Source organism: Lontra canadensis, unplaced genomic scaffold (assembly GCF_010015895.1).
Source record: "Lontra canadensis isolate GAN:19392208 unplaced genomic scaffold, GSC_riverotter_1.0 scaffold55, whole genome shotgun sequence".
Taxonomy (NCBI): domain Eukaryota; kingdom Metazoa; phylum Chordata; class Mammalia; order Carnivora; family Mustelidae; genus Lontra; species Lontra canadensis.
In genome coordinates, this window is record NW_022631049.1 from 7687611 (window position 1) to 7699344 (window position 11734).

The following is an 11734-nucleotide window of genomic DNA, read 5'->3' on the forward strand; positions in this document are numbered from 1 at the left end:
ACATCAATTTTTTTATAAGTACATCATCATATTTTTAAAATTGAGATAAAATTGACATATTAGTTTCAAGTGCCCAACATAATGATTAGATATTTGTGTATAATGCAAAATGATCACTGCAGTAAGCCTAGTTAACGTCCGTCACCACATAAGGTTACAACTTCTTTTTTGTGATAAGAACTTTAAAGAGCTACTCTCTTACCAACTTTCAAATACACAATACAGTATTATTAACTCTAGTCACTATGCTATACATTACAACTCCATGATATTTACCATATAACTGGAAGTGTGTACCTTTTGACTACTTGCACTCATTTTGCCCACCTCACACCCCATGTCTCTGGCATCACTAATTTTCTTCTCTGTATCTATTAATCTGCTTTTATTTTTTAAGGTTCCACATATAAGTAAGATCACATGGTATTTGTCTTTCTCTGCCTTATTTTACTTAATATAATGCCCTCAAGTTCCATCCATGTTGTCACAAATGGCAAGATTTCATTCTTCTTAGGGACAAATAATATTCCATTGTATGTGTATACCACATTTTTTTGATCCATTCGTCCATCAGTGGACACTTAGGTGACCTCCTAGTCTTGGCTATTATGAAAAATGCTGCAATGAACATGGGAATGCATGTATCTTTTCAAGTTAGTGTTTTCGTTTCCTTTGGATAAATACTCAGAAGTGGAATTATTGGATCACACGGTAGTTCTATTTTATTTTATTTTTTTTTTTTTTTAGGAATCTCCGTACTGTCTTCTATATTGACTACACTGACTTATATACAACCAACATTTCCTTTTCTCTACATCATCATTAACACTTGTTATTTTTTGCCTTATTGATACTGGCCATTCTAATAGGTGTGAGGTGATAGCTCACTGTAGTTTGATTTGTATTTCCTTGATGATTAATGATGTTGTGTACTTTTTCATGTACCTGTTGACCATCTCTAAGTCTTTGTAAATGTCTATTCAGATCCTCTGCCCATTTTTAAAAGAATTTTTTATTTTTTTATAAACATATAATGTATTATTAGCCCCAGGGGTACAGGTCTGTGAATCGCCAGGTCTACACACTTCACAGCACCCACCATAGCACATACCCCCCACCCAATGTCCATAACCCCAACACCCTCTCCCCACCCCCTCCCCCCAGCAACCCTCAGTTTGTTTTGTGAGATTAAGAGTCTCTTATGCTTTGTCTCCCTCCCAATCCCATCTTGTTTCATCTATTCTTTTCCTACCCCCCAAACGCCTCATGTTGCATCTCCACTTCCTCCTATCAGGGAGATCATATGATAGTTGTCTTTCTCCAATTGACTTATTTTGCGAAGCATAATACCCTCTAGCTCCATCCACATCGTTGCAAATTCCTCTGCCCATTTTTAATTGGATTATTTGTTTTGTTTTGTTGCAACTGAATTGCATGAGTTCTTTATATATTTTAGATATTGTCCCTTTTTCAGGTAACATGATTGGCAAATGTTTTTTCCCATTCAGTATGTTGCCTTTAATTTGTTAGTGGTTTTCTTTGCTATGCAAAAGAATTTTAGTTTGATATAATCTCATTTGTTTATTTCTGCTTCCCCTTTTCTCTCTGCCTGCCTCTCTGCCTACTGTGATTTCTCGCTGTCAAATAAATAAATAAAATCTTAAAAAATAAAAAGAAGGGCAACCTTCCTGATTACGCACCTCTGCAGGAGGCTGCAGCCAGATCCGCGCCAGAACCATGTTTTGCAACCAGTATGACAATGATGTCACTGTTTGGAGCCCTCAGGGCAAGATTCATCAAATTGAGTATGCAATGGAAGCTGTCAAGCAAGGTTCAGCCACGGTTGGTCTGAAATCAAAAACCCATGCAGTGTTGGTTGCACTAAAGAGAGCACAGTCAGAGCTTGCAGCTCACCAGAAAAAAATTCTCCATGTTGACAACCATATTGGTATCTCAATTGCGGGACTTACTGCTGATGCTAGACTGTTATGTAATTTTATGCACCAGGAGTGTTTGGATTCCAGATTGGTATTTGACAGACCTCTTCCTGTGTCTCGTCTTGTATCTCTAATTGGAAGCAAGACCCAGATACCAACCCAACGATATGGCCGGAGACCATACGGTGTTGGACTGCTTATTGCTGATTATGATGATATGGACCCTCACATTTTCCAAACCTGTCCGTCTGCCAACTATTTTGACTGTAGAGCCATGTCCATTGGAGCCCGTTCTCAATCAGCTCATATTTACTTGGAGAGACATATGTCTGGATTTATGGAGTGCAATTTAAATGAACTGGTGAAACATGGTCTGCGTGCCTTACGAGAGACGCTTCCAGCAGAACAGGACTTAACTACAAAGAATGTTTCCATTGGAATTGTTGGTAAAGACTTGGAGTTCACGATTTATGATGATGATGATGTATCTCCATTTCTGGAAGGTCTTGAAGAAAGACCTCAGAGAAAGGCACAGCCTGCTCAACCTGCTGATGAACCTGCAGAAAAGGCTGATGAACCGATGGAACATTAAGTTACAAGCCAGTCTATGTGTGTATTATCAAATCTGTAAGAATTCAGGAACATGTACTGATGACAGTAATCTATACTTTGAACCAAAAGATGCAGGGTGGTCTTATGGTATGTTTTAGGAATCAGTCCAGATGTGTTTTTCCTAAGCAACTTGTCTGAAACCATATAATGGTATGATTTTTCTTTGAGAGGGTCTATATAATCATTTTCTAGTAAGTATAGTTATCTGTACTAATGTTTTTATATGAAGAACATAGTGTCTTTGTGTTTTTAAAGACAACTGTGAAATAAAATTGTTTCACCTGAAAAAAAAAGAAAAAGAAAAAAAAAAGAAACTATAGGCCAATATTTTTTTATGAATATTGAAGCAAAAATCCTTAACAAAATATTAGCAAACCAAATCCAATAGCATATTATGAGGATTAAAGCCCATCATCAACTGAGGTTTATCACAAGAATTGCAAGGGTGATTCTACGTAAGAAAACAAATCAATGTAACACACTGCATTAATAAAATGAAAGGAAAAGAAACGATGGTCATCTAAATTGATGCAGAAAAAAAAATTTGAAAACACTCAGAAAACTAGGATAAAAAGAAACTTCCTCAACATGATAAAGGACATTTATGAAAAATCTGCCGCTAAGATCATAATCAATGCTGAAATACTGAAAGCTTTCCCTCTAACATTAGGATCAAGACAGGAAAGACTGCTTTCACAGCTCCTATTTTTGAACTGGAATTGCTGGCCAGGGCAGTTGAACAAGAAAAAAACCAGCCAAACAAACAAGAGCAAATCAAATTGGAAAAGAAGAAGTAAAACTTTCTCTATTCACAGATGATATGATCCTATTTCCCAAGAATCCACATAAATACTATTAGTGTTAATAAATTCAACAAAATTTTGGGATACAAGATCAACATGCAAAAATCAGTGTGTTTCTACATACCAGCAATGAATAATACACAAAGGATATTAAGAAACAATTCAACTTGCAATAGCGTCAAAAAGAATACAATAACTAGGAATATATTTATCCAAATAGGTAAAAAACAGAAAACTACAAAACATCGCTGAAAGAAATTAAAAACAACATAAATGGAAAGACATCCCATGTTTATGGACTAAATCTTAATACTGTCGGGGCACCTGGGTGGCTCAGTGGGTTAAAGCCTCTGCCTTCAGCTCGGGTCATGATCCCAGGGTCCCAGGATCGAGTCCGGCATTGGGCTCTCTGCTTAGCAGGGAGCCTGCTTCCCCCCTCTCTCTGTCTCTGCCGGCCTCTCTGCCTACTTGTGATCTCTCTCTCTCTATCAAATAAATAAATAAAATCTTAAAAAAAATTAAAAAAAAATCTTAATATTGTCAAGATGACAATACTACCCAGCACAATCTGACATTTAATGAATTCCCCATCAGTCTTTAAATGGCCTGTTTTACAGAAATGGAAAACGGTTCCTTAAATTTATATAGAGTTGTGAGTTGCCTGGAATAACTAAAAGAGTCAAAAAGAACACAATTCATGTGTAGCTTGTAATAGATTAGGAACAGAAGGCTAAAAAAAGATAAGGCTGTTGGAGCTGGTCACAAAGAGGTGCACTAAACAAATATCACTTAGATGTTTGCTATACTGCAATAGATGACAGGCATTGGAGTGACAGCAGCTTCTGTCCCCAAAGGATCTGTGTCAGGGGTTGGCAAACAATAACTTGGGGGACAGATCTAACTCTTTTTTTTTTTTTCCCAATGAGGTGAAATTCACAATCTAAAAAAATTAATAAACTATTTTTTCAGAACAGTTTTAGGCTCACAACAAAATTGAACAGAATGTATAGAGAGTTCCCATATACCCCTTATCCCTATACATGCACAATATTCCCCATCAACACCTTGCACTGGAGGCTACATTTGTTATATATATATATAAAATCAGTTATATATATATAACTGATATATATCAAAGCAATATATCAGTTGCTGATATATATATATATCAGCAACTAATTGATTATCTAACTAACTGATTATCTAACCACATCATTATCGTCCAAAGTTCGTGGTTTGGATTAGGGTTTACTTTGTCATTATATATTGTATAGGTTTTGGCAAATGTATAACAGCATATATCTATGATTATGATATCATACTGAGTATCTTCACTGCCTTAAAAATTCTATGTTCTGCCTGTTCTTACCTCCTTCCACACCATCAAACCCAGACAACCAATGATCTTTTTACTTACAGTTTTGCCTTTTCCAGAATGTCATATAGTTGGAATTATACAGTGTGTAACACTTTCAGATTGGTTTCTTTCACTTAATAATATGCATTTAAGTTTCCTTTATGCCTTTTCATGGTTTGATAGCTCACTTTTCTTTAGTACTGAATAATATTCCATACTCTGGATATACCATAGTTTGTGTATCCATTCACCTACTGAAGGACCTCTGGGCTGCTTCCAAGTTTTGGGAATCATGAATAAAGCTGCTCTAAACATCCTTGTAAAAGTTTTTGTATGGACATACATTTTCAGTTCATTTGAGTAAATACCAAGGAGCATAATTGCTGGACCATATGGTAAGAGTGTGTTCTATTTTGTAAGAAATTACCAAACTGACTCCCAAGAATGGCTATTATCATTTTGCATTCCCCCAGTAATGAATAAGTGCTCCTTTTGCTCCACATTCTTGTCTGCATTTGGTATCACTTGTGTTTTAGATTTTGGTCATTCTAATAAGTATGTAATCATATCTTATTGATGTTTTATTTTGCAATTCTCCAACGGCATATGATGTTGAACATCTTTTCCTATGCTTGTCATCTATATACCTTCTCAATACACATCAGTTTAGGTCTTCTGCCCATTTTTAAATTGGTGTGTTTGTTTTTGTATTGTTGAACTCTAAGTGTTCTTTGTATATTTTGGATAACAGTCCTTTATCAGATGTCTTTTATGATACTTTCTCCTTGTCTGTGGCTTGTCTTTTCATTCTCCTGACTCAGTCTTTTGCAGAGCAGATTTTTTCGATTTTTTTCTTTTTAAAGAATTTACTTATTTATTTGACAGAGATCACAAGTAGGCAGAGAGGCAAGCAGAGAGAGGGGGGAAGCAGGCTCCCCACTGAGTAGAGAGCCCGATGTGGGGCTCGACCCCAGGACCCTGGGATCATGACCTGAGCCGAAGGCAGAGGCTTTAACCCACTGAGCTACCCAGGCGCCCCAGATTTTTTCAATTTTAATGAACTCCAGCTTATCAAACACTTCTTTAATGGATCGTACCTTTGGTGTTGTATCTAAAAAGTCATTACTATACTCAAGGTCATTTATGTTTTGTCCTTTGTTATCTCCTAGGAGTTTTATAGTTTTGCATTTATATTTAGGTCTAATATCCACTTTGAGTTAATTTTTGTGAAGAGTATAAAGTGTGGGTCTAGATTCATGTTTTTGCATATGAATGTTGAGTTGTTCTATACCATCTGTTGAAAAGATTGTTTTTTGCTCCATTATATTGTCTTTGCTCCTTTGCTAAAGATAAGTGGACTATTTTTGTGTGGGTCTATTTATAAGCTCTATATTCTGTTCCATTAATCTATTTGTCTTTTCTTTCAATGCCACACTATCTTGATTTCTGTGGCTTTTCTTGAAGCCAAGTATTGTCAGCCCTCCAACTTTGTTCTTCAGTATCATGCTGTCTATTCTGGGCTTTTGCCTCTCCATATTAACTTTTGACTCAGTTTGTCAATTTCCACAAAATAACCTGCTGGAATGTTTATTGGAATTACACTGAATCTATAGATTAATTGGGAAGAATTGACACCTTGCTGAGGGTGCTTCTGGAAGAGTCAGATTTGAACCAGCAGACTGTGTAAAGGTCACCCTCACCATTATGGGTGGGTATCATCCAATCCATTCAAAAAAGCAGAAGGAGGGCAAATCTGTCCTATGTTTGAGCTGGGGTATCCATCTTCTCCTGCCCTCAGACAGCAGTGCTCCTGGTTCTTGGGCATTTGGTCTTGGGCAGTGACTTAAACCATCAGCTCCTTTGGTTCTCAAACCTTCAGACTTGGAGCGAATTGGATCACTTGTTTTTCTGGTTCTCTAGCTTACAGACAACAGATCATGGGACTTCTTGGTCTCTGTAATTGTATGAGCCAATTCCTATAATAAATCTCTTACACACACACCCATAGCTTATTGGTTCTGTTTTTCTGGAGCCCTAATTTACTCTTCTATCTTAGCATATCAATTGTACTTTTTTTTTTTAAGATTTTATTTATTTGAGAGAGAGAGAGAGAGAGAGCACCAGCAGTGGGCGAGGGGCAGAGGGAGAAGCAGACTCCCTGCTAAGCAGGGAGCCCTGTGCAGGTGCTCCATCCCAGGACCCTGGGATCATGACCTGAACCAAAGGCAGACGCTCAACCAACTGAGCCACCCAGGTGCCCTCAATTATACTTTTTAAAAGACTTTTTAAAGTGGTTGCCCTAGAGTTTGCAATATGCATTTATAATTCATCTGAGTTTACTTTCAAATAACATTACTTTGCTTCACAGGTAGTACAAGCATCTTGTAACACCAAATTATTCCTACTTTAAAATAATTACAGATTTACTGGAAGTTGCAAAAATGGTACAGAGAGGTCCTGTGTACTCTCCACATCGTGTTCCCCACTGGTAACATTTTACATAGTTTTAGAACAATAACAGAACCAGGAAATTGTTATTGGCACAATCCATAGACCTCACTAAAATGTCACCAGTTGCACGTATATATATCTGTGTGTAGGTTTGTGTGCATGTGTGTGGTTCTATGCAATATTATCACGTGTAGATTTGAGTAACCACCACCACTGACTAGAATGTCTATTGCTATATGCAAGGGGAAGTTTGAAACGAGTCATTTAATGAGAGAGTAGGGAGCAGGGACAGAGACAGGGAAGGAGAGAGACAGAGAGGGAGAGAAGAGAATCATACAGTGAATAGTTCATGTCTAAGAGACTCAAGATAGTGTGGCAATCAGCTATCTAAAGAGACAATCAATTCAATGATATGCAGAACTACATGTGGCTAAAAGGCAGTGAAATTTTCCTAGTACGGAACCCCATAAGATTACTAAAGATAAGGAAATAATTTATATGAGACCCAAGACTATTCAAGTAAGACCATGTCTGCCTGCAGAATATGAGAATAGTAAACAATAACCTGAATGCTTCTAGGATTATAGGCAAACAGAGGCAGAGGAATGCAGGAATGTTTCCCTTAAGCAGGGAATAGAAGAAGGAGCATGTGTCCACCACGGCCAGACTTTAGCACTCCCGGACCATGGCCACTTGGCACTATGAAAACAAAACATATCTAACAAATTCCCTAAAGTATCTAGGGGTTGTGGTATCTCCAATCAAAAAGCACAAATGTCTTCCTCTTCTACAGGAAGAATATTCTTCTCCCTAACTTCCTCAGTTTCTGTTTCCACTCACTGGGGCTTTCTTTGTGTTTTTTATTTTTTCCTCCAGAGACTGCCAATTAGGGGGGAATCTGGATTTTTTTTTTTTTTTAAAGATCTGGATTTTTAAAGTTTTTTTTTTTTTTAAGATTTTATTTATTTATTTGACAGAAAGAGTGAGAGAGCACAAGTAGGCAGAGCAGCAGAGTAAAAGGGAGAAGCAGGTTCCCCACTGAGCAGGGAGCCTGATGTGGGGCTTGATCCCAGAATCCTGGGATTATGATCTGAGCCAGAGGCAGATGCTTAACCAACTGAGTCACCCAGGTCCCCCTAAAGTTATTTTTACATATGATTTTATTATGGAAAGTGATAGTTTTGTTACACATGACTGCCTTCCATCCTGGCTGATCTATCTCCAGTAGGCCTGAGCCCATACCATCAAAAGTGACATTACCAATAGGAGAGAAGGGGATACCATTCTATCAGAACTGAAATGTAAAACAAAGGCAACCAATTGTAAGAAAGGCCTTGGCTGAGACTTTATTCAAAGCATTTTAATGGCACTCAGGGAAGACTAGTTTGTTAAAATCTAGCAATTCTTTTTCTATCAGCTTAAGAACTTCAGAGAGGGGGCGCCTGGGTGGCTCGGTGGGTTAGGCATCTGCCTTCCGCTCAGGTCATGATCTCAGGGTCCCGGGATCGAGCCCTGCATCAGGTTCTCTGCTCGGCAGGGAGCCTGCTTACCCCTCTCTCTGCCTGCCTCTCTGCCTACTTGTGATTTCTCTCGCTGTCAAATAAATAAATAAAATCTTAAAAAAAAAAAAAAAGAAGAACTTCAGAGAGGGTCACCTGGGTGGCTCAGTCAGTTAAGCATCTGCCTCTGGCTCAGGTCATAATCCCAGGGTTCTGGGATGGAGTTCTGCATCAGGCTCTTTGCTAAGCAAGGAGTCTGTTTCACCCTCTACCCTTCCTCCCTGCTCATGATCTCTCTCTCTTTCCCTCTCTCAAATAAATAAGTAAAATATATTAAAAAAATTAAACTAAAAAAAGGAACTTCAAGGAGGTTTAATTTTCAAGGAAAGGAGAATTCAATTTAATGTGGGCTTACCGTTTGTTGTATTAACCCACTAAGATGGGTACTGCGGATTCTTCAAAAGAAGCATTCGTTTTGTTACTTGATCTCAAGGAGCTTAAAGTTTCACTGGGATAATAGCATATTAACCCTGAAAATAATTAGAGATATCAGATATAGTTCCCATCAGAAGTAATTAAAAAAGAGGTGAGACTAGGGAAGAGATGATTATGGCTCTGGAGAGCCACATACATCTTTCTGGAGGAGGATGGAAATGGCGAGCTGGGGGTAGTGGTATGCAACAGAATTGGAAAGGGAGAAGGAAGGGATGTTTAAGGAAACATAATTATTGAAAGTAACAGTCTTCAACACATTTCAAGGAAAAGAAACCAGAAGCTTGGTAGGCAGACGGGAAAATAAAACATTGAGGAGGGGAGCTGATGTCTGTTGCACTTTCATCATTGTTTTAAAGTTGTATTTGGCTTATGCCAAGGAATAGCCTTTCACATCAGAACATAAGGTAGTCCAGGAATTAAAAAGGATGTAATTTCTATAGCATCAACACCTACAGCATTCTCCATGAAGACTCTCCATTGTTCTCAACCATGACCTAATTTCTATGCACTTTAAGTGGGTCCCTTGGAGGCTTGTAGATCAAAACGCCTCACCTTAAAATTCTTAATTTTAACATATGTAGGTGTTTAGAAGGAAGTAATGAAATGCTTTGAAGCTTATTTGTAGTGGAAAAGTATCAAGACTAGTATCTTGACATTCTGTGTAATTAGTAGTGTTCGATTAAATTCTGTTTTTATTGTGCCATTTACTTTGGGAGGTATATCTTGGCTTGAGAACAAGGATGTTTAGCACTGAACTAATATTTGTTTTGCCAAAACAGACAGTCAGCTAAGAGTAAGTTTGTGTGCTGTCAGAAGCATATTTTAAGGTATTAAATTATAGCATATGGTGTTAGTCTTTTTCCTCTGGTTGTGAAAAGACCTTGTCCTGAGGGTCTATTGGCCTTGACTCGTGGGACTTGTTTGATGGCCGCTTACCTTCAGCACCATCCTGGCTTCATGAAAAGATACAGAGACATGAGTAGAGGGAGCAGCCAGTGCTCTTTCCAAATGGGAACGAAGAAGGGGCTGAATGGAGGAGAATGCTTTCCTCCTCGATTCTGGCAGTTGTTTCTCTGCTCATAATGGAAATAAGGTAGCTTATATTTGAACCCACTTTTACAATTATTGGACTTTTATAAATGGTTGAAATTCTGTTTCCATTCTGAATGGACGAATCCAGGAGAGGCCAGGGTTCCACTGCTCTGCCTATTGTGCCCCATGGGCCTCTGGGGAGCCCTTTCATTTATTCATCTGTCTTTTATCCGCTTTGCACACTTTAGATTCAGTTTTGAGATAAATTCTGCTCAAAATAGGAAGAAGCAATCCTGACGGATGCTCCTGTGACAAGAACTTGCTGAGTATCTTTGCCAGAGGTAGCAGATTCTGAGGCTGGATTTTACTCACTGGTAAAGACAACAAATGAGGACAATTAGGCAATGCAAAGATATTTGCGATAACAGTTGGTTTTCTGATCATAGTGGCTGATCCTTTAAACATATAATTGAATTCCAAAATGAACTATGCTTCTATTCAGGTAAAAGGAAATTCATAATGTTGAAATTTGTATATTAACTTGTTTTCATTTTCCAATGCAAGACTCGCTAGTGAGGAGAAATGACCCTGTGGTGTTATTATAGTTTGTGTATTATAGATACAGCTCTGTTCCCCTTTCACCTTCCCCAGAACTGGAGTTTCTGGTGGAGAATCCAGGTGCGCATCCGTGCTATGATCTGGCTTGGGACACTAAATCTAAATCAATCCTTACATTTACAGAAGGGAAACAGGGTCAGAGGAAACTCTTGGAATTTTATCAGTGGAGTGAGACTCAGTGTAGTATCTTTAAGCACCATAGTTTAAAAGTCATTTATCATCATCAGAAGAAAACCCATATTGCAAAGGTAACAAACGAAAGAGGGCAACTCTTGAGCAATATTATACCAAGTTGTAATTGAGGTAAACAAACGGTTAAGATCAAAGTTTAGCTAGTGTAGGTCTTTTGGAGAATCAGACCCATATCACAATAGTACCTGATGCATCACAATTGAAAACATTCTTATTGCTTTCACGTGCAAGGGTAATTCTTTAGGTCTAGAATATATAAGTTTATGAACAAAGTGCGTCTTTCAGGTTGGAATCTAAGAACTAAAGGAAACAAATAATAATTAAAAACTACAATTCTCATAATTATAAAAGAATACATATAATCACTGTGTATGAGCTACTGTGCCCTTCCCAGGCATTTTCTTATTTAAACTTCTCTATTCTTTGTGGTTACCTAAAGACAAATAATTTACTTAGGCTGCCGAGGACGGCACCAGCTGGGCTCAGGTCACCAATTCTGCTCCTACAGCCAGTGCTCATGGACAGTTTGGCTGAAACTGCACTTTCCCGTCCAGGAGCCAGAAAAGTGTCTTTTGCAACAGCTTTTCGAATCCAAACCGACAAGGTGGAAACTCAGAGTAGGGTTCATTGGATGGGGGTGGAGGGTGAGTGCCTGGCGTGGGTGGAAAATTGATAGTCTGTTCCCTTCATTGAGTTAAGGAAAGAAAGACGAGGATGGTGGGAATCGTGATCCTAGGT

General features: G+C 38.2%; 1 protein-coding gene across 1 annotated transcript; it reads left to right on the top strand.

The window, feature by feature from the left end:
• Nucleotides 1–1737: 1737 nt before the first annotated feature.
• Nucleotides 1738–2821, top strand: LOC116878082 (proteasome subunit alpha type-1-like). The gene has a single exon (XM_032875267.1). It carries the CDS (start codon nucleotides 1738–1740, stop codon nucleotides 2527–2529), a length of 792 nt encoding a protein of 263 aa, XP_032731158.1. The 3' UTR covers nucleotides 2530–2821.
• The last annotated feature ends 8913 nt before the right edge of the window (nucleotides 2822–11734 follow it).